This window comes from Stegodyphus dumicola, chromosome 6, assembly GCF_044657685.1.
Source record: "Stegodyphus dumicola isolate Sdum_Otavi_A_Nest chromosome 6, ASM4465768v1".
In the NCBI taxonomy this organism is placed as follows: Eukaryota; Metazoa; Arthropoda; class Arachnida; order Araneae; family Eresidae; genus Stegodyphus; species Stegodyphus dumicola.
In genome coordinates this window covers 198264501-198288233 of record NC_140773.1, presented here as the reverse complement: position 1 = coordinate 198288233, position 23733 = coordinate 198264501, and the positions used below count along the sequence as shown (strand labels likewise).

Here is a 23733-nt window from a genome sequence, read left to right as displayed (position 1 = left end):
AGTATCCACCATTCATATTAAGAAACACGCAAGAAATCAAATATTCACCCATCAAATACATATTTGTCAACATTCCTTCAAAATCTTAATTCACATTCAAAATGGCAGTCAAAAAAAAAAAAAAAAAAAAAAAAAAAAAAAAAAAGGACAGATGTGTTAGATGAGTAAAATTAAGGACCTTTTGCCAGTTTCAGTCTAAATGAAGGACTTTTAACGATCAAAATCATTTCCAGAAAACCTAAGGACATTTAAGGACCGTACGAACCCTGAATTTGTAACAAGGAGCTATACAAGAAACGACACAATTATTTTCCCCATATTGTTCAACAAAACCCCAATAATTTTGTAAACAATGGCTAGAAACAGATTTTCTTTAAAATACTGTCTCCTTTGCCTTTCTCACATGTTGAAGAATACAATGAATTACATAAATTAGAAAATACAACAGCCTACTTCCAGAGAAATTCGATAAACAAACTGCACCAAAACCTTTTTTAAATTAGCCGCTTTCAAGACCAGCATTCAGTCTGGCAGATGCAACACAGAATTATTATTAATAATTAATATAATTTAAGCTAGAACAAATCATTGGACCAAAAAAGAAAAAAAGAGAGAGAACACAGCATATAGTAGAATGTTCAGAAGCAATTTTGCACATAATTGCAGCATAATATTACCAAATCTGAAACCATTTTAACCTCTTAGTTTGAATGATGTCATATTCAGATATTTCTCCCAATGAAGAAGCAAGCAATATTGGCATTCTTACAAAACAAAGAATTTAAAAAAAAAAAAAAAAAAAAAAAAAAAAAAGAAGATTTCAAGCAGGAGGTTACCCCCCCCCCCAAAGAAATTTTTTTTTTAAAACAGGGAAGCAAAATAAATTTTACTACAGGTAGAAATGTCTTAGGTATTAGATGACACCCACCCACATGCGTAAATAAATATATTCGAAAATCATTATTTTTTTTTATAATTGACAGCTTAAAACTCATTTTAAAAATTATTTCCAAAAAATTGCTAAAATTCCTTTTTTTAAATTAAGGCAGAATACACTTGATTTGAAAGAAATGCTATAGTTTATGATGATATAAAATTTGATACTTTACGATAAAATACTACCTTTGGAAGTGTAAAAATATGAAAAATTCATTAGGTGTTTAGGTGCTAGACTACACGTCTCCAAAATTTGATGGCTATACGTGTGTCCATCTTTTCAGGGTAAGATGAACTCACTCACAGATGCTTTATTTTATAATAACAAGCATTATTTAGTCCTGAGAAACTTAAATTTCAGATCAATAAATATAATATATTTCAAGAACTGGGTAGCATTAATCAGGGTAAGATGAACTCACACTCACTCACAGATGCTTTATTTTATAATAATAAGCATTATTTAGTCCTGGGAAACTTAAATTTCTGATATTTCAAGAACTGGGTACCATTAATGCAAATGACATTTTAATACATTTTGCTTCATTCATACTCATGGCTAATACTTGAACTATTATAACAGTTAAAAGAGGTAAATCACTGCTATGCAATCTGGCAGTGAAAATTTAATCATTACCATCCCATTAAAAGTTCATAAAATTTACCACTTAAAAACGGACTACCAATATATGAAAAATGTTCTACATCAATATGTTAATTAAACTTTGTTATAATTGAACATTAAAGATGATAATGAATTAATTCATTTTATATTTACCTAAACTGCTATATGCAAGAGTTTTAGCCACTTTGTCATTTATTTGAGCAGCTATACTCAGATGCTGTTCTTGATATACAATAGCTTGCTCAAAGTTTCCAAGAGATTCATGAGCAACTCCTAAATTTCCATATGCTCGTCCTTGGGCAGCCATATTGTTAGTCTCCTCTGCTATGTCAAGATCCATTTGATGGTATTTCAGAGCTCTCTGGTGATCTCCCATCTGCTGATAAACAGAACCAAGACCACATGCAGCATCAGCTTCAGCACTTCTGTCAGACATTTCTCTTGCTAAATTGAGCTGATGCTCAAGACATGCAATGGCTTGTTCAAAATTACCTAGCTGACTATGAATACCACCTAATTCTCCATATGCAGCTGCTTTTGCACTTGTATTTCCCAGTTCATGTGATACAACAAGTCTTTTCTCAAAGCATACCTGAAAAATTCAATTTTTGAAAAATCAAAGCTTTACAACCATGTGTCTTAAAAAGCCTACTATGCATAAAAATCTGAAAAACTAAATGAATGAAAACAATATAGAATAAGCAATTATAATTTCTGGATTATTACACTACCCGACATTGTAAATGCAACACCAAGAAGGAATGGCCCGAAAATTATGCAAATTTCAGGGTAGACACACATCACTGAGTTATGTGAATTATGTGAAATATGCAGCTCTTCAATGCACGTTGAAGAAGATATAAGGGAGGGAAATTAAAGAATGTTCAATTTTGGTGCTGTTATTTCTGCTAGGGAAATCTTTGTAGAAAATTTGTTCTTGTCTCAAAGGCCGCATGTAACAGCAGAGAATGTCAGGACATCTTCAACAGAGGCAGTTCCAGCAGACAGACAATTTTTACGAGAGGCATGGTGATTCGACTTAGAAGGGCAGGTTGGTTCATACGGCAAATCACAGCTGACACACACCTGGACGGGTGTACAGTGGCGATGATGGTTAGAGCACGAAAATATAGCAAGTTCGAGGGGTGTCGGTGCAGCTAGAGTGACAGCATGTGTGAATCGATGCATTTGCCAACAAGCGGTGACGCATCCGCAAGCCACTTATGCTCCATTCTGCAGCATATTCAAGACACCCTTTTGGATGTTCACATATTGACTAGAACCATTTGTCACCGATTTGTGGCTAGTGGCCTGCACTTGCGTCATACATTAAGAAGCCTGCCACTGATCCCACATCATAGACACCAATATCTGCAATGGCACCAGGCTCAAGCAATGTGGCGGCATCATGGTTTGGGGCACAATTGTGTATGATTCCAGGTTACCTCTAGTTCATACTGAATACAAATTGTTCATATTGAGTGAACACTATGATGGTCCAATGATATGTAGATGATATGCCACAGCCCCTACCTTCAGGAAGTGTCCAATGCCCTTTATTGGCAGGATAACACCGCTTGCATCAGCTACCTCATTCTGCAAAGTGCACAGATGCTTCCCAAGCCACCTTCTCTCCTGATCTCTCACCAATCGAACACATTTGGTATGTGATTGGGTACCACTTGCAGACCCTGCCATTGCTGCATTCAGAAGACAAACTGTGGTTAATGACTGACAGGGAATCAAGGGCCATTCCTCAAGACACCATCCATAGTCTCATCGACACCTAGAAGTATTGTTTCGTGTATCGCCGTCCAAGATGGTCCTATAACCTACTGAACCGATGCTGTTCTCGCTCTGTATTATGTATATTATTTCAAAATAAAGATCACTTATTGTTCATTATAAACAAAAAGAGATTTCTTTGCTTGCCAAGCTTCATCACTTTATAGCAGTTCCTTTTCTTGGTGTTGCATTTTCAATGTTGGGTATTATTTCTTGTACACAATTTGTATAAAAATAATACACAAAAAGAAAGATCAATACTAAGTAAAATAGATTAGTTGTAGTTTCATACATTTCATGTAACATGGTACTTTAAAAAACACCTCCACATAAATATTTTAATTTATTGAAACAAAATAACTAAATGATTAAAATCAATTTGCTACTCAGAAGAAAGTGTGGACTGTGAAAGTTGGCTATTATCAAACCATGCTTTCATAGTTCATAGCAGTCAAGCTGGCAGAGATCCTGCCATGATTGTGACACTTGTTCCTGAAAAACTCTGAAGGAACTGAGGCACATTTTACTGAATAAACAATCAGCATTCAAAGCACTTCATTTCTGCACTTCAAAAAAAGACATTTGCCAATTTCTATTCTTTTGCTAGGCCCTCCAATTTTACCAGAATCTCTTGTTTAGAATGCTATGATTAGAAACATGCCAAATTCCAATCTCTTACTGTATATATTACTAACAGTTAGCTAGGTTCAGCAATACCTCAGTTATCTGTTGTACAACAGAGGTGCCGGCCTAGCTTCTACCTGTATCTTTTTAGTCAGCCTATTCAGCTGAGCAACATGCCCAATAATGCACACTTTTTTCGTGGTAAAATACCATAACTTTGAAAATGCTCACTGTTCTGTAGAAAGCAGGTCCCTAATATTAATAATTTTTTTCAGAATGCAAGAAAAAATGCAGTAAAAGCAGTTAATTTATATTCTTGTTCATAAAAACAAAATATGGATTATCAAGAATCGATCGGGTTTGCATCAAGTTTATCCATAAACTGGCATTAAGTCATGCTGATTGGCAACAGTTTCACAGTCGACGGGATAATACGTAAGTACCAAAAATTAGTATAAGCATCAATTTCCAAAAAATATTTTACCTTATCAACTGATCTTAATTCTTACTAAGTTATTAAGCACAAACTATATTAAAAGAAGAAATATAGATGATATTGATTGCAAGAAAGTAATAAATGTATCAAAATACACATACCAAAGCTTGCTGTAAGTTGCCTATACATCGATGAGAATTACCAAGGCCTCTATATGCTCTTTCCTGATCTCTCAATGATTGACCTTTCAAAGCAATTGCTAGATACTGTTCATGACATTTAACGGACTCTTCAAAATCTCCAAGAGCATCATAACAATCACCAAGGTTTCCATAGGCTCTTCCTTTGTCAATAAGGGCATTATTATTTCCAAGCTGAAAAGTAACAGAATTCAACTTGTTAAATCATCAGACTAAATATATATGGGTTTTAAAAATTTCTGAAAATCTGTTATTTAAAAACATTTTTCAATATAAACTAATATGATTAAATGTACCTGCTCTAAAAGGGCCAGCTGTTGTTCAAAGTAACCTATTGCATCTTCAAAATGTCCCATATTCAATCTGGATATACCTAAATTCCCAAGAGCCTGTGTTTCTAAGGCACAATCACGCAATTCTTTGGCACGTTCTAATTGCTCTTCATAGCACTTCATGGCATTTGTATAATTTCCTAAAGAAATATGTACAGCTCCTAAATGCCCATGAGCTTTACACTCTCCTCGGACATCGCTCAATTCTTGCCGAAGGGTTAATTCCTATAAAATGAAATTTTAAATTAATAAATAAATAGCATTGATTATATGTAAATGAGAAATAAAATGTTTATGAAAGTAGATTATACAGAAATACAGACCAACAATGGATATCAATACACATAAAATGAATACTGAAATTTAAAATATGCTTCAGAGCGAATTTTAAGGCTTTAATGACGAATTCTGAAACTCTAGCACATGTGTGTTTTGAAATTATATTTCACACCTAGGGAAAAAAAAAAAAAAAAAAAGATTCAGGGCATAATTTCTCTTATCTGAAGCATCTGAAAATCTTAAACATAGTGCAACATCAAGACAATGGGAAAACTTCAACAAAGGCCAAAATTATAGAAATATGGACATCTTAGAAGACTTCACTGTAACTGCTTTTCAGTTCTGGATGAAGTACTCTGAAAATGCAAAAAAGTGGAAAAGTTCTCATTATTATGCAATATATCTTTAGTGATTACGACTTAAAATGATGATCATTACTTGATACATATAGTGATTGATGTAATTCCTTCAGTCATCATAGCTAGTTAAATAAGTGTGAAATAAATTCAAAATAAATGGAAATAAAAGCCAGTTTTCCCTGAAAAGTCTTTCATAAGGATTTTAGCTCTTGGGCAGATAGGTATTGAATATTCTGCCATAATAAAATACCTATCCATCCATCCTCATTTTGGGAAAAATACAAGAATAATAATCTTAACTTCTGTAAAATATTACAGACCACAAGAGATTTTCACACTGTGCTAATCCTTTTGAATTCTGAGCCACTTAACTGTTCATACCTGATCGTGATATTTGCTGCCACTTTGTATATATTACCTTGTTCTTTAAAATATTTTGATTTATATCCTTGAGAATGACTTAAAATCTCATACTAATGAAAGGTAATTCATGAGACCAAAGCAAATAATTTTATAAATCTAGCTAATAAATAAGAAACAAATACAGTTCATAAGGAGATAAAAAAATGCCTGTTGCTCAAAGAGTTGTCTGAAGATGTTTTGATTTGAAACAAATTGGCAAGTTAAGGTCTCTGAATACAGAATTATAAAGAGAGAGCTATAAATAGCAAATTAAAATAATGAGCTTTTAAAATTACTGTACTGTTCAACAGAAGAAACGTACTAAAACAACAGAATAAGGACAATATATTCATTACCCAAAATTTTGTTAACAAGAAGTAACTATTGGATCCTAATGAAACTTGGTATGAAAGTGTGTAACAGGCAAAAAATGGAAATGATCAGAAATAAGCATAATTGAATATTATGTAATGCCACCAGACAGTGCTGAACTTCTTTCTCCTTGGCATATAAAAAAGGTATGCAGAAGTATTTTTGTTTAATCTGTTGCAGAGGGATTTATTTTTATATGAATGCCATTACACTGCATCAAAGACAATATGATTAGTTCTCAAGAGTTCAAGCGGAGAAAAATCCTTGGGATGATGGAAACTGGGGAAAGGGTCAGCTCACAGCTCAGCTAAGTAGCTGGCTACTTGGGTTTTTCTGATTTTACTGCCATCAGTGGATGAGAGAAAGGTCACATACACAGTGGCCAGGCTCTCTGCACACACGGTGTCAACTGCATCATCGTCCCCGAGGTTTGTCTGCATCATTGCGAGTCACCTGGCTGAAGATTATTTGGTATTGCAGGGTCTATTATGTGTGCAGCTTATAACATCCACTCACCATGACTTCTGTTCACAGTGGTGCAGTACTTGATGGGACTGAACCAAAATCAAACGGAACTCGGTCATCTTTAGTGATGAACCATGATTCAGTTTCAGCAGAGAATAACAATGCATGGATGTGGAGGACCAATAGTGAATGGCTCAATTCTACCTTCATTTTACAGTGGCACACTGCTCCCACAGCTATTGTGATAGTACAAGATGATATCAGGTGCTACACAGCAGTTCATTTATGACATCCTTCAGCCAATGTGTTGTCCACTCATGGCAAGACTCCCAAGAGGCATTTTTAAACAGGTTAATGTTTGGCCATACATAGTAAGGGTGTCACAGGATTGCCTTTGCCTTATTACCACTCTTTCCTGGCCTGCCTGAGATTTATCTCTAACCATGCATATCTCGGTTCACTCGGTATAATAAGTTGCACAGCCTACAATTTTGTTCGAAAAAAAGCTGTGTTAACAGCAATTGTGGAATAAGACAATGCAGGATGCCATACAGAACTTTTATAATTCAATGTCCATTTGTGTTGCATTATACATATATATGCTAAAGGTGGCCCAACAGGATACCAGAACCACAATTTATTCAGTTTTTCCTGAAATAAATTATCCTTTAGCTTAACAGTATTGCACTTACATATGCAAAATTTTGTTTGATTATGACAACTCTTTTTAAGTGTGAAAATTTTTATTTTATGGCAAAAAATGTACTTTTAAAATAAAGTTTTTAAGCTAAAGGAAGAGAAATACTGTTTCAAATGTACATTTCAGTTATAAAAATCTGTAATAGCTATTTATTGCAATAATATCAATTATAATAAAAGGCAGAAGAACATTCTCATTACCTAAAACTTGATAAGAATTCCCCATTCCTTCTTGTAATCCGATACCAATAAAGCAGCAAAAAAACATTTTTTTAAGTAGGTATTTTTTATATTAAAAAAGTACAGCTTAAATAAAATAAATATTTCATACTCATTTACATATCATTCAGAGATTCATTTCATTATTTGTTTTTATTCATAAGTTTTATTTTTTAATACTAAGATTTCTATTCATTTATTTATTTATTATTAATTTTTTATATTTTTCGGCTACATTACTTAGCACATTTTTTAAAGAAGTGAAACAACTAATAACATTTTCTTAGATAATTTTCTTAAAGATACTTGAATCTGAAATTTTGAATTATACTATAATAACGAAAATACAAATAGTTGATTGGCTTACTTGGGTATGGTATCCCAGTGCTTTATCAAAACACTGCATCTGTCTATGGCAAAGTCCAAGCGCACCATATGCAACAGCTTCTAAAGTTCGATCTCCACTTTGTTTTGCAAGAATAAGTTGTTTCTGATATACCTTAACTGCCTGGTTGGGATCTTTCATTTTCATTAAAACATCACCCAAGTTGCCAAGAGCACGAAACTTTCCCTTTGAAAAGACAGATAAATATTTCTGTTAATAATGCATATAATAAGTTATATAAAGTTGTTTGTCATTTTCATGAATGAAAAAAAATAAGCATTATAAATTATTCACTTGGTAATGTTAACACATTAAAAAAAGTTCACTTTTTTAAATACAATATATAACAAGTATATCTTTTTATACAATATAACAATTTAGGACAAAGAAGCCATATGGCAATTTTTAATGACCTTTTCTATAGACTGAAATTCATAAAAATTATTATTATTATTTATGTAATCTTCATAGCGTGTATATATTTTCATACTTTTAATCACTTTATAACCATTTTTCATGACTTTTTGAAAATAAAAACCATACTGAGAAATAATTTTGAGAAATTTGTTTCTCTACGAGTACTTCTAAAACTAACATTCATTTTTGTTATGTATAAGGGTTAAAATTTAAAAAACGCACATTTTAAGGAAATTATATTTAAAATGATATATTCCTTATACATTTAGCCCTGTTTAACTGCAATGTAGTTAAAGTTTACTATTAATTTGGCATGAAAAAATTTTTACTACCCGAGTTTCATTCTTAAGTAAAGCAAATCATTGTTTAGTCTACAATTGCTTCATACTTTGTACACTGGGCTTCAAAGTATGAAGAATAAATGAAACTGGCCATTTCTAATTTAAAAAAAAAAAAAAAAAAAAAAAAAAATCAATGATTAAACAATGTTTAATTTCGGATTTTTCTGTTATGTTTCGGATTTAGATTTCCTTTATCTACTTAATGTAAACTGTAAGCATAAGGCTTATAAAAATATACACATCCTGGCAGTAGACACATTCATCACTTAGAAAATATAATACCATAAACATATACTGCTAACAGCTTCTTGGTCAAGTAAACTGCCACATTATAAAGGAAGAAAAATGCTACAGCACGAGAAGGCAAAAATATGCATACTGCTTACATAATCCAGATTAAGCATTTCAATTTTCAAAACATATGCATCAGGAAAGATAATATCACAATTATTTCCACCATTTCAAAAATTATAGCTTCATAGCAAATTATTAACTTGTAAGTGAAGTTTGATGACCATTTGATGGAAATATAAAAAGGAAAACAGAAAGCTATGATTATGTATACATTGGGCGATACAAAAGTAATAAAAAAAAGTTAAAATTTATTGACACAAAATGAATATGCAAGACGTGCAACACAATTTTCATAACACGACTCAGAAAGACATAGTATTTTTATTTTAACAATAAATAATATTTTTGTGCAAGAAAAGTAATATTTTTCATTGATAGGGGATATTTCAGCATACCAGAAATCTGTATTATTCACAACTGTTACAAACATTCAATGTGATAACCTTCATTTATGAGACTGGTCATCAGATATGACCTGTAATTCCTGTCATTTGATAATAAATAACTTTTTTCAGTACGGGAAATAATGCTACATAATCTGTACACTTATCACTTCAAGCAGCCCTATGACCAAAAGTAATAAATAAAATGTAAAGTCTGGAGAGCCTGGTGCTTATTTGTATGGGAAGACATGGTCATCATCAAATCTACATGGCAACAGATGCTGGGCAGAACCTGCAAAGGCACTCCAATTTACATGAATGTTACATCATGGAGTACTTGCCTCTCCTGCAAGGAAGGAAGGATGCTTTCTCTTAAAAACTCTGTATAATACTTGACTGTGATAGAAATGGTTTGAAAAGTACTGTTGCTCACTTTCTCAAAGAAAAAAGGGGTCTGTTCTAAATAATACAATGAACACACACCATGCTAATACAGATGGGTTTCCACATTTGCATACAAGTCCTTTCTCACCTAGAATGCAACAGTTAAGTGCATTTACACTTCAATTTGACCCTTAAATGGTAAATGTTTTAAACTGAAAAGATGTTCTAAAAAGATGATGCGGACACTACTGACTTGTATGGCCTAATAAATTATATGTACTTTTTGCTGTACTTCATTTAAACTTATTTCCTCAAATTTCATTCGGGTTGTATTCCTCATTCAATGAATTCAGTTCTCACTTTGCGACAATGCAAAAACACTTAAAAACTCAAAACATTTTTATTAAAAATTGTAAAATACAGAGAAACCTAAACCACTACACACTATTTAAAAAAAAAAAAAAAAAAAAAAATTTTTTTTACAATTAAAGTTAAGAATTTGTCCATAAAAACAAGCAACTTGGCCAACGGACAGGAGGACAAAACTTTTGGTGCACAAAATTGTAAGTAATCTTTTGGTCCCACTGGGCAAAAGACTTTGAAGTTGGCGCACCAACTGACTTCATTCACTATTCTGCTAAGAATTTCAAACATAAACAAATGACAGCCTCGTTAGGCTTGTCACATGATTTGCATGAAATGCAAATTATCTGGAACTGCTACAGTACCTAGATAAAAATGTAATTATTCTGGCAATGAAATGTTCCATTATTACAAAATATTTGCACGTCTTTTTGTGCATTTCTATGTAAACTGCATCACAAAAGTTTATATTTTTTGAATTACTGTACTTTATTTTTGCATCACCTGGTATAAATAACTGAAAATAGATGCTTCTCATTAAAATGACTCAGAAAAGTGACTGACTGACTGTAACAATGTATGAACTGGTCCATTACAAATCTGATTAAGTTTGCCAATTTGGAAAAAGCACAGTGGCTCCTTTAACAGGGAACGCACGAGTATTTCCAGCTCTGAAATAATATATAAATACCAACACAGATTTACTAATAAAAATACTTACCTGCAGATGTTTCATCATCTGAGCAACAGCCAGAAAATATCTTTGACATTCCAATGCAGCTTGGAAATTTCCAAGAGCAAGATGTGATAAACCAAGATTACAATATGCTCTACCCATACTCAGTCGATCTTGTAAATCTTTTGCCAGTTCAAGGTCTTGTTCATAATAATGAATTGCTTCCTGCAAAAAACTAAACGTTATAATTCAGCATTTCAAAATCTCTCTGTCTCATTTAAAAAAAAATTGAATTAACTATTAATTATTAAATATCTGCTAATTTTGGAACATAAAATTAAATGATAAATATATTGATTAATTTTGTCATTGCTTTGGAATATAAAACTCTTATTCTATTTTTTCACCACATTTTTTGCTTAAAAAATTAATAATAACAACATTAAAAAAATAACAAATTTAGCTTGCATTTTGAGAGAAGAAATAAGTTATAGAACTTACTTTATTATTATTTTGCTAACAATATGTTGCAGACAACAGTTTTCCATTTAAGCGTTTAAAAATACTAGATTAGAACCTGATGTATGCATGTGAATAGGTGATGGAGAACTGCTAGCTGGATAAGTATGGTTGAATGAAACTGTAAAAATATTTTTAGCTGTCCAGTTATTTGATAGGTTATTCAAAAGTTTTTATTAATAGGATCTTGAGGAGGATTTTCTTACCCTAAAATTCGCCATGCATTTTTGTTTTATAAGAATAAATATTTTACAGTTAGCACATCGGTCCAAGTTACTGGTGTTTAAGGATGTTTTACAATGTGTCATAATATCATCCATATAATCAAATGCACTTTCAATAGTGACTGTGTTGAAGTAAGTTAAAATCTTAAGAGATCTCCAAATAGAATGCTGCAGCCATGCACCCATACAATGCTTTTGTCTTTCAGTGAATGCTTAGCATAGATTTGAATGCTTAGCTTGTCTTAGAATCAATAATAATTTAATCTTTCTAAATTAATTTATTAAAATTCTTAAGTGAGTAAGCTCTGCGAGAACTGTGAAAGTTGCTAACCTAGACTGGCTCAGATGAACTCAAACTGTTCACAGCCCAATGTTGATTACAATTTTTAGGACAGTTTCTATTGTGTTTACACCACTGTGTTACTACTATGTGTCTGTGCTACCATTTCACAACCAAGCAAATGATCACATCTGCTGAAGCGTAATGAACTAGCCAAAAATGTGACATAGGAGCTGTCACAGCACAAAATTACCAGATTTTCATGAATTTATTCAGAAATTTGATATCTCACATTATATTTTCTAAAATTTTGATTTATATAGTCTTAACATTTGTTATAAAATTAAACATTTTATAATTAAACATTTATTAAAAACAAAAGTTGAGAAAGATAATGAAACTAGTTTTCAGAAATTCAAAAATTCACGACTTAAGAAAGTAAAAATTGAAGAACGCCGGCTATGTCAGGACTACAGTTATCTTTGCATACATTCTAAAACCTACAAGTATCCACATTATAACCACCACTTAAATCCTGCCTCAACAGAATAGAAGCCACGATAGCATGCTCAGTATGACTACCAAATGAATGTTTTCATATTAATGTTGCATAAGAGTGAATATAAACATGTTAATGGTACCATTTAAAAATAATAGTTTTCCTTTGGCAATCAGATTATACTACACTTTAAAATGCACTCATTACAAAGAAATCTTGTTATTTTAATACAGCATAAGGTTCTGAAGAACTACTTCATTTATTAAATTTAAATTTTAAATCTGAATTAAATTTTTCACCCAATTTTGAATGTGAGATAAAGCTAGAAAAAATACTGCAACCTACATGGTAAACTGTAAGATATATAAAATGTGATTTTAACCAATAGCCTCACATAATAGAATTTTACACATTATTTTAAAAAGGAACAATTTACAGTATTTATTTAAGGCAATATCAAATACCACAGATTACTTACCTTGTAATTACCCAGGCAATAATGGGCATATCCTAAAAAATGGCATGCCTTTGCTTCACCTTCTACATCACTTATTTCTTGACATAAACGTAAAAAGCTTTCATAATATGGCACAGCTTGTGAAAATTCGCCTCTAGAACTATGGCAGTTTCCCAAATTACATAAAGCACAAGCTTCTCCTGCAGTATCCTTTAATTCTTGAGCTATGTTCAAATGGCTATGATAATGCAAAAGTGCCATTTCGTGCATGCCCAATGCTTGGTATGCTACAGCCAAATTACCATGTGTGGATGCTTCAGCACTCCTATCATTCACTTCTTTAGATATAGTAAGTTCTTGCTTGTGAAACTTTATAGCTTGCTCATACCGTCCCATTGCACTGTATGCATTTCCTATGTTTCCGTATGCTCGGCCCATGCCAGCTTTATCACCCAAAGCACGAGCAATATTCAAATGAGCTTGGTGAAGTTTATGAGCAGCATCAAAATCTCCCAAAAGCTGGTATACAATACCCAAGTTTGAACATGCTCGTCCTTCTGATACCTTATCCTATTAAAAAATTTATTTGTATGAGCATTTGAATAAAAATTAATGATATTAATGACATTAATAAAATTTTAAGCAAGAGAGAACTTAATAAAAACTCACTTTGGTACTCAAAGCCATATCTAGTTGTTTCTCATGCCACTTTTTAGCTTGTGGATAGTCACCCATGCACCTAGCAGCATGACCTAATCCAGCATAAGCACGAGCTTCTATTGTTTTATCATCTAATTCTTGGGCTATTCTTAAAACATGATTGTGAAATGTTATAGCTTGTTCAAAATTTCTTCTATAATGATGAGATGAACCTAAATTACTGTAAGCTCTGGCTTCTTCAACTTTATTTCCTAATTGCTTTGCTAATCGCAAATGTTCTAAATGACATTCAACAGCTTGATCAAAATCTCCCATAGCCAAATACACAGCCCCAACATTGCCAATTTCACGAGCTTCTTGAAGTCTGTCACCTACCTGTCGAACCAACTGCACACACTGCTTGTGGCTGGCTAAAGCATTTGGATAGTCACCTACTGCTGTGTAGACATGACCTACAGAAACATGCAATAATAAATTTAACCACATATTTCAAATAAACACATAATTAAATACAATGATGAATTAGCTAAAGGATGAATTCTGAACATCTGAAGTATTTTTTTTAATTTCAGAATTGTAGAAATCACATGACACAAATACAGGTCTTCCTTTTTAAAATACATAAGCTATGGTATGATACAACAATGTAAATATAAATGCAAGTAATTTCCTGGTTACTGAATACTATCAACTAAACACCCACTTGAAAAATAAATAAAAAAGAAAAAAGGTTTTTTAAGGCCATATTTTGATTATGAATGAAGCTCAATTTTAAAACTAAACCTTTGCATTTTCCCTTAAACTTGACAACAAATTTTTTTTTAATATTTAGAATAGCAATTTTTCTTCAAACCTTTCCATTTCATCATATGCTGAGCAAGACACTAAAACTGGCAAGGTATGCTAAAAGATTTCTTGTGCACTCAGTATATTATTTAGAAAACAGATATTAAGACACCATTTAAAAGTTTAATTTCTAATATTATGCAACTTGAAAATCACAGATTCCCTCTATATGATATCATTCAAAATAATTATTCAGTTCTAATTCAAGACAACATCTGTGAAAAATTACACAATAAAAATTCAATATTTAACAGAGAAAACGGCCCTGTTCTGCTATCAGGACCAGATAAAGAAATATATGTATGTATGTGTATAAATGTATGCATGTATATATACATATACACATATATGCACATACATACATACACACATGCATACATTTCTGAATCTGGTCTCTCAATTAACAGAACAGTACCGACAAAACTTATGCTTACATTTTTATGAGTACAATATGAGAGTGATTTGCGATTGAAAATTTTCAATCAGAAAAGTATTTACTAATTATAAGATTCACATTTAACTTCAATAAGCACTATTAAATAAACAGCTGATGCACATAATCATCCATGCAAACAAGGAATAAAAAAGATAAAAAGGCACTTTATTGTGAAGATAGCTTTGAGCACAAATAGACAGAAGACAGAAATGTCCATGTGACAGGCACCCAGCAAACAAGTCTTCAAACCCCTGACTGTGTTACAGAAATTATGTCTGCTCTTAGGACCAGGTTGTCAAGGAGCTGTTGAAGTACAGTGGACCACTGCTCTTGTAATGCCAAGTTCAGCTGCAGAATCAATGCCTACAGCTGGTCACGTGCCGCCAAACTTCTCCTGAAAAGGTCCCACATCTCTCCTATGGGGTTTAGGTCTGCAGACTTTGCAGATCAATCTCTACACAGAATATCTTCCCTCTCCAATAGCTCTGTGACAGCTAATGTATGATGTGGTGTAGCATTGTTATCCATGACGAGGAAGTCGCTAGTATTGCCTGTTGGCCATATCATAGGCAAACCAAATTCGTTGAAATCACTGCACACCATGCAATAGCTTTTATCTAATTGTAAAGCATACACCACTTGTGTGCAACAACCCTTTCAGCATTCTTCCCTTTACATTATCTACCATGTATATGCATGCACTACAGTGTCCATCTCCGACTGGTATTTTGATCCATTCTGTTGCTCTTTCTGCTTTTATGTTAATTTCTTTAACTCATCCTTAATTTTTGCACACTAGTGTAGGTACTACTGATACTCCTTATTTTTATAACACTTCACCTTCTATGCATAAAATGTGATAGAGGAAATGGTGAAACACATTCAGAATAACAAACATTTTTCCTTAAAAAAAAAAAAAAAACACTGCATTTGTTTTATGACAATTTTTAAATTATACAATTTAATATTGACATCTTTATTACAATTACCACTTTTTTGGTCCATGTAACAGTTTAATATTTTCTGAAACTGGGGTTAATTTTTGCAGGTAATTAAAGTGTGTGTATGTGTGTGTGTGTGTGTATTTAATTATGGCAAAGCACACTAGGGCTATCTGCCTAAGAGGAGGGATGCCTTTCGTGGAGGACTTTCTAAGGGAAACTGGCTCGTATACACGTTACACATGGGGAAAACCACGAAAACACCCATGCAGCCAGCCCGTTCGCGGGATTTGAACCTCGGACCGAACTACCAGTGTTCAGCGACTTTACCGCTCGGCCGCTAGTGGGCACAGGTAATTAAAGATTACAATGACATGTAAACCAGAACTGATTTTGACAATTTCTCAAGGCCATGTTATTTCAGAGTGGTTATACTTAATTTTAATCCTTATACATATCCTCATTTGCAAATTTAAATATTTGAATATACATATGTTTATGAATATTACTAAATGAAAGCCTGGTGAATAACTCTTGCTTTTAAGCAAACCAAATTTCATTTTAAATGCCACGTACTAAAGCAAAGTGCATTTCTTGCAGAGTATTTAAAACTAAACTATGTGTTTCAGTAAGGTACTCAGAAAGATTAGCAATTCACAAAAATGTCAGATGTACTTAATTATAGAATTTTTTTGGTCATTAACTTGAAATAGCATACATTTTTATTTTATAATAAGTTTTTTAGTTTATTTTAATTACATAAAAAGGCCTTTAAAAAAACAGAACAGGTCTTTTTATATAAGTAAAATCCTAAAATTTTCCTAGGGTACTGAGAAAAATATATTTAAGAAATGAGGGAAAAAACTATCTAATTTTTCAATTTATAATACAGTTCAAATACTCTACCAAGACTAGTAAGAGCAGATGCTGCAGCATACGTATCTTTACACTTCATGGCAAGTACTAATTGATATCTGTGACTGGTAAGTGCTTCTTTATAATTTCCTTTTGAAAAGTAAGCTGATCCTAAATTTCCATGAGCACGACATTCACCAGCTTGATCACCTAATTATTTCAGAAATATTCAATAAAATTAGTAACATCTTGACCATAATTCATCAAACATTTTTTAAAAGAAATTTATTTATACCTTTTCTGTAACAACTGCTTTCAGCATAATTTAAAAAAAAAAAAAAAAAATATCAAAAAGGATATTACAGAAACTAGTTCAACTTTCTTATGAGATTATAATGTCTTTACATTATTATCATAAAAATAGATTCAATGGCCTTATAGGCGTCATTTATAATACTGATACGAATTTCGTATGTATGTAAATAATTTTATTGAAACTATATGAGAAACTGGGTTCCCAGACAAAAGCCCACTGGACGAAAATGCACGCTACAAAAGCCCACTATGATAATTGCCCACACGACAAATACCCACAGCGATGAAAGCGCACATTGATAAAAGCCCACACAGATTGAATTTTAATATCACAAATATATGTCTGTTTGTAAATTTTATCACTACTTTATTTGTTTAATTTATTAGGTTGAAAGAAAACTTTCTACTCTCTGATTAAGTGATTCGCTATAATGTTTCGATGATAAATTTGCATTTTATTATTTATTTACTTATTTAACTTTGGTATGTGTATGTGAAAATGAAAAAATATCATTGTGGAGTTTCTCAGATGCTATTTTTAAGTTAATATGGCTGAGATTAAATATAACTATGTTTCATTATTAAAACTATTACTTTTTAATTAAAAACACTTGAATTTTATTTTATATCTTTTTAGTTTTTCCTTTAGTTCCTTTTTAGTTTAGGAATATTAAAACAGTTAAGCACAATGAAAACTTGACTAAGATATATTTTATTCTTTACTTTACACTAAGCTTATTACTAAGTTTAAACATATTTCTCATTGAAAGCTTTTTTGAATGTAACAATTATAATTTGACGATTCCAAATGTAACCTCTTAATCTTTCAACTAGAGCAATTTGGAACAGTGTTTTTAATTTTCATTTTATTTATTTATTTATTTGAGGGGGATGGAACAACTCTTAGAAGTCAACATATCTACAAATTTAAGTACAATTACCTCAAACTATAGTAATAAATATGTAGCATTTTATTAGAGATTGTAAAGATTACTACAAAAAAAAAAAAAAAAAAAAAAACTATTCATATAAAAATTTTGTAACTATATAAATATATATTTAGAGTCATCAGATTCAAAGTTCATCGTTTTTAGATTCTAGGTATACATATTATATAAATTCGTCATTCATTACTAGTATATGCATAGTTATGGGGGAAAAGGAACTCAATGGTTTCCCACCTGAATAGCCAGCGGCCAATTAGAAAACTGCTTGACAAAAGCCCACTTAAAAACAGCACACATTTTCAGGAAATCCAAAATGACTTCCTAAAAAATTTTACGATTAATAATTATTATGATTAAAAATGAAATTTCAAGTGGGAATGAATTTATGTAAAATCCTAGTTGTCAAAATTTAACTAGAATATTTGAAACCGTGCTTTTAATTCACTACGAAAACAGTATTTGTGATAGCGCACACAAATGTTTTCTTATTCATAACAGAATACGGTACTTTTATTTTTTTGGTTGAAATGAAAGTTCGGCTTTAATTCTCCATATTATATTCATTATATGCAAAATATTTTGCTGTGTTAAATTATTCACTGTATATGATGAAAATTTACATATATTTTATACTTCTTATAACTTTTTAGAATTAAAAGAAGCAGTGTGGCCAGTATTCCCTTTCACCTCCCTTTGTCGGACTTATACGAGGGCACTTCCATTTGTCACGTAAATATAAAAACAAAGTTACACATACATGTACATGTTTTTAATTATTTAATTATTTTGACTGGCTCTCTGTTCTATATACATATAGGATTTTAATTCAGCCGGAGCCCAAAATGAAATGTGTTCCACTACTTAAATTTATTGTTCAATTATTTGTTATTAATTTAATGTATTTTTTATTTTATTTATTCATGAATCTGCTTTGTGAAGCTGAGGAAAAAGGGGTAAAAATATTAATTTTAATGTAGCATTATATATCGGTGTGGGTTTTTGTCAGTGTGGGCTTTTATCAGCGTGCGCTTATATCTATGTGGGCTTTTATCAATGTGCGCTTTCATCGGTGTGGGTATTAGTCGTGTGGGCAATTATCACAGTGGGGTCTTTTCTATGGGCTTTTGTCGCGTGCCACCGAGAAATTGTAATATTTTTTGCAAAATGCTACATAAAATGCTTGTAAAAGATGAAGCTCTGCAGGAAAAATTAACATAAGAATACAGAGGCAATTCTATTTAACACTGAGTAAATGGTTATCTCGCTTAGTTGATCAGATATCTCCAAGCTGGCGATGGTTTTGACGACTAATTTTTGGTCACTAAATTTAATGAGAAATTGCCAAAAGTTGCCAAACTTGGCAAGCATTTGGCGATATTTTGGTATAAACTAACTAATACTGTAATTGATTCCTATATGTAACTCTCACCCTATCTGCCCTTCATATGTCTCCCAGTAATTTCAAAAAGTGGAAGGTACTAGAGATTTCTCAGCAGCAGGAGAAAAACTATGTAAGACCAGCGAGAGCATCAGTTTCTCGGTTCAGCATAATTTTAGATGCGTTTTGCTTTGAGCTGTGCTTAATGTTTTTAGTAGTTTGAAGTATCACTACTGATTGTGCTCTGTGATACTGAGAAGAGCTGTACAACTATTTTTGCGGATGGTTCCAGAACTGTAAAGTGTTCCTTTTGGTAAAATACATTTTATCAAACTATCATCGATTCTATGAGCATTCAGTCTATTATGAACTGGTATGCAAGCAACAATATGTATAGAAAGAAGAAAGATAAAGACCAACTTAACATAAAATATAATGAAATACAAGGGGTGATCAAATGAAAAGGTACGAAACGACATAAAAACGTAACAGTTAAATATTTGCATATTCTGCCATGGGAGAACGTAGTGAGACATCTCGGGGTGCGATTGGAGTCTCTGATTGGGATCGGAGCACGCTCTGGTGCCTGCATGCGCTGGAGAGAGCAGAAGCTCTTATCAAAAGCGGCAGTCCATACGAGGACAGGATGGAGTTCGCGTTGCAAAATTCTCGACGACAGAGCAGCGAGGTGTAATCCGATTTCTGACAGCAGAAGGTGATAAACCAGTAGCTATTCATTGCCGGATGGTGAGAGTTTATGGGGAGAAATGTGTCTCTGACAAGTTTGTCAGAAAATGGAGTGTCCGTTTTCGTGCAGGCCGTGAGAGTTTGGGGGATGACCTGAGACCAGGACAGGCAAACACTGTCATCACGAGCGATCTCATCGACAAGGTGGATGACCTACTGAGAAGTGATCGGCACGTCACATTGTGAATGTTGGCGGTGCAGGTGGATGTCAGCTATAGACAATTGTTCACGACATGTGGACAATTGTTCACGACAGGTTGCGATATCAGAAGTTATGTGCCGTTTGTGTTCCGAAGCAACTCATCGACAAGCAAAAGGAACTGAGTATGGGGCTAGCACTGCACCTTCTGTTTCGGTATCAGGAAGACCCGCTTTCATGGAGCGGAATGTCACAGGTGATGAGACCTGGTGCCATCACTACAAGCCAGAGACAAAGCGGGACAGTATGCAGTGGAAGCATGCGTTGTCACCTTCCCCTAAAAAGTTCAAAGCCGTGCAGTCAGCAGGCAAGGTGTTGCTCACCATCTTTTTCGACGTTTAAGGTCTGCTACTTGTGGAATTCCTCGAGCAAAGAAAAACCATTAACTCCGATGTGTACTGTGAGACACTCTGACGCCTACGCAGGTCCATCAAGAACAAAAGACTGGGGCTGCTCACGTTCTGATAACGGTTCTGATAGGGTGTGGTTCTGATAACGAGCGTTCACACGTCTCCAGAGTCACACACATGGAAATGGCAAAGTTCAAGTGGAAGACGTTGGACCATCCGCCCTACAGTCCGGACATGTCGCCCTGCGATTTCCATGTGTTTGGTCCACTGAAGAAATACCTGAAAGGGAAGCGCTTCAACTCGGACGACATACTCAAGGACGCTGTGAAGGACTGGGTATCGTCATGGCCACAGGAATTCTGGGAACAAGGAATCCTGCGCCTTGTTCATCAGTGGGATTGTTGTGCTCAGGCCTATGGTGTATATTTTGAAGTCTACATTTGTACCTTTTCATTTAATCACCCCTTATAATTTTAATGCTACACTCAAAACAGATTTCTCAAAGTGAGTTAATTATAAAATAAATTTATTATATCAAATTTCCTCAAACTTTCAAATCAACTTACATTAACTACAGTGGTAGAAAAATAATTTAGTACTGCACAGTGTTTGTTCAAATATTTAAACCCAAGTAATAATACTGCAAAAGCTCACAGGTCTTTAATCCATCCACCCCCCCCCAGAAAAAGTAAATTTTAGTAATATCAAAATAACTAATCTTTAATATTTTTAATGATCATAATATTTATTTAAGAGTTCTTCGTGAAATTTTTAATCTTAAAAATTAGCAACTTAAAAAATAATAATCACCAATATATATATACTCTATAGATATATCAGGAATTTAGCACCGTATGTAAAATTTTATTATTTTGTATGTACGTTTTATAATAGATTTAAAAAGGTTAAATCTGCTTGATTAATTTGAAAGTGCATAAATATGAAAAATATCAAAGTTCTGATATAAATTTTAAAACATATTGATTTAAGAAAAATATATTTTCTAAGATTTATAAGCATTTAAATAACCTTTGACTGATATGTGTTTTCAGTATTAAAATACACCTTAAGATATTTCTAAAATTTTATAAATTAAATTTAAAAAAAATTCTGATATCTTTTTCAAATATTCAACTTTAAAAATGTTAACAGACAAAAACTGTCAGACAAATAAATTAAAATTTTTTTATAAATTTCTTGATGTTTAATAATACGCAGTTTGAACAGATGCTCAATATATATTGATAAGTGCATTTACAAAAGAAAAAAAAATTAAATTACTTTAAGAATACTAGAGAAGATAGTTACCTAAAGATTTTGCTACTGCAAGATCTTGCTGCATATAAGCTATAGCCCGATCAAGAGTATTCAATGCCCAGTATGCTGAACTTAAAGCAGAAAAAACCGATCCTCTCAACTTAAGGCTGCAAGTGCCAATACGAAGTGCAGATTCCAAAACAACTACTGCAGCTGCATGGTGGCCTGTAGCTAGAAGTTCCTGGCCTACAACAGATGTTATAACAAAAGGAGATTTATCAAGACGCATAGCTTGAAGCTGTCTGTACGTAGGTTCAAGTGTAGCTGAAAGGGAAAAAAATTTTTTTTAAAAATTACTAGCTAGTACAAACTATAAATAAATAATTATTAATCTTTTAAAAATACAATAATATATACAACAGCTTTTTTCATAACAAAAATTTTATAAACTCACATTTACATTATAATGTAAGTATTTAAGCACAGCCAGATTTTACAGAAAAAAAAATGGAATTGATAATTTAAAATGTTAAGGGTTTTATTTCTTTTATTCTAGTAAAAATTTCATAGCAATTACTTAAGATTCAAAACAGTTATCTTTAGCAATTTTGCACAAAATACTGTATTCTTGCAAAAATTTTATCACAGTTTCTTCCGCTGCAGTTAAAATCCTAATACTTTAAAACTACGTTTAAGACAAAATATATACCCCAAGAAAGGTAATGAATCTGTCTATAAAATCTCATAAAATGAATGAATGCAAAAAGGCTTTTGAAATTTAAGAATTATTATGTATATGGTTGCAAGAATTTGGCATATTCTAAAAATCTGGTGGTCTCCTTTAATATGTACCAAAAATCATGACATAAATTTCGCCATAAATTCACCTTTCCTCCAACTAGGAGTTTGAACACATTAATCATTTTTAAACACTGATTTTATGATTATGATTATTATTTACCTCTTAGAGGTGATTTCATTGCAGCTTCAACAAGTCCAGCAAGTAGGTGGAGATTTTTAGAATCCTGGGCTAACCCGGAGGCAAAAGCTGCCAAGGAATCTGCATGACGCCCCAGGCATTGTAGAGCAACTCCTTGTCGATAATATGCCTAAATTATAAAAATTAATATCTTATTGAAATTTTTAAGAAAAAGCTACATTTATTCAGAAAATATAAAGCTTCCTTTACATACATAAAACTAAATTGTTAATCAATAATAATCTCAGCATATTCTTAAAGCAAACCATGTTAATAATAAAAATCAAATGATTCTGTAAAGGCACATAATCTACTGCATTAGAGCATTACTTATTAGTTACAATAAGACTAATATAGTATGTTCATAATTATTAACTGGATGTATTATTAAATAAATATATTCATGAATAAAATAATTAAATAAATAAAGTAAATGATAAATAAGAATATAGAATGATAACTAGTATTTGATGTACCCAGCCTTTCCATGAATAAATAATTCATGCTCTGCTTGGTATAAATACACACACAACTTCAGTGAAAGCATAATATCATTTGCTATGCACTCAAAGTCTAGAATCTCTATTTAAAAAAAAAAAAAAAAAAAACAGATGCCTATTCTATACTCAGAGAGTCGGCAGCAGTTTGTAGGCCGCTAGATGTCACTGCTAGTGAAAAAGAGGTCTGCTCAACATCCCATATTCCAGGAGTATGGAACTAGTCGGAAGTGCGGAGAAAATTGTTGCCCCATAGTAAATCAGGCTTGTACAGTTGACGTTCTAATTAGACAATGGCTTTTAAATCAGGC

The 23733-nt window shown here is 32.5% G+C and overlaps 1 protein-coding gene across 1 annotated transcript in view; it reads right to left on the bottom strand.

Moving 5' to 3' along the window:
* The window catches only part of LOC118186105 (tetratricopeptide repeat protein 28-like), an 82454-nt gene that overhangs the window by 43557 nt on the left and 15164 nt on the right, over positions 1-23733 (bottom strand). The window contains exons 3-12 of the mRNA XM_035356129.2: positions 22908-23055; positions 21998-22270; positions 16805-16963; positions 13685-14127; positions 13037-13585; positions 11082-11261; positions 8101-8304; positions 4903-5163; positions 4568-4780; positions 1715-2153 (exon numbers count right to left, since the gene is read on the bottom strand). Of these exons, the coding sequence (XP_035212020.1) occupies positions 1715-2153; positions 4568-4780; positions 4903-5163; positions 8101-8304; positions 11082-11261; positions 13037-13585; positions 13685-14127; positions 16805-16963; positions 21998-22270; positions 22908-23055 (2869 nt within the window). The remainder of the gene's footprint in view (positions 1-1714; positions 2154-4567; positions 4781-4902; positions 5164-8100; positions 8305-11081; positions 11262-13036; positions 13586-13684; positions 14128-16804; positions 16964-21997; positions 22271-22907; positions 23056-23733) is intronic.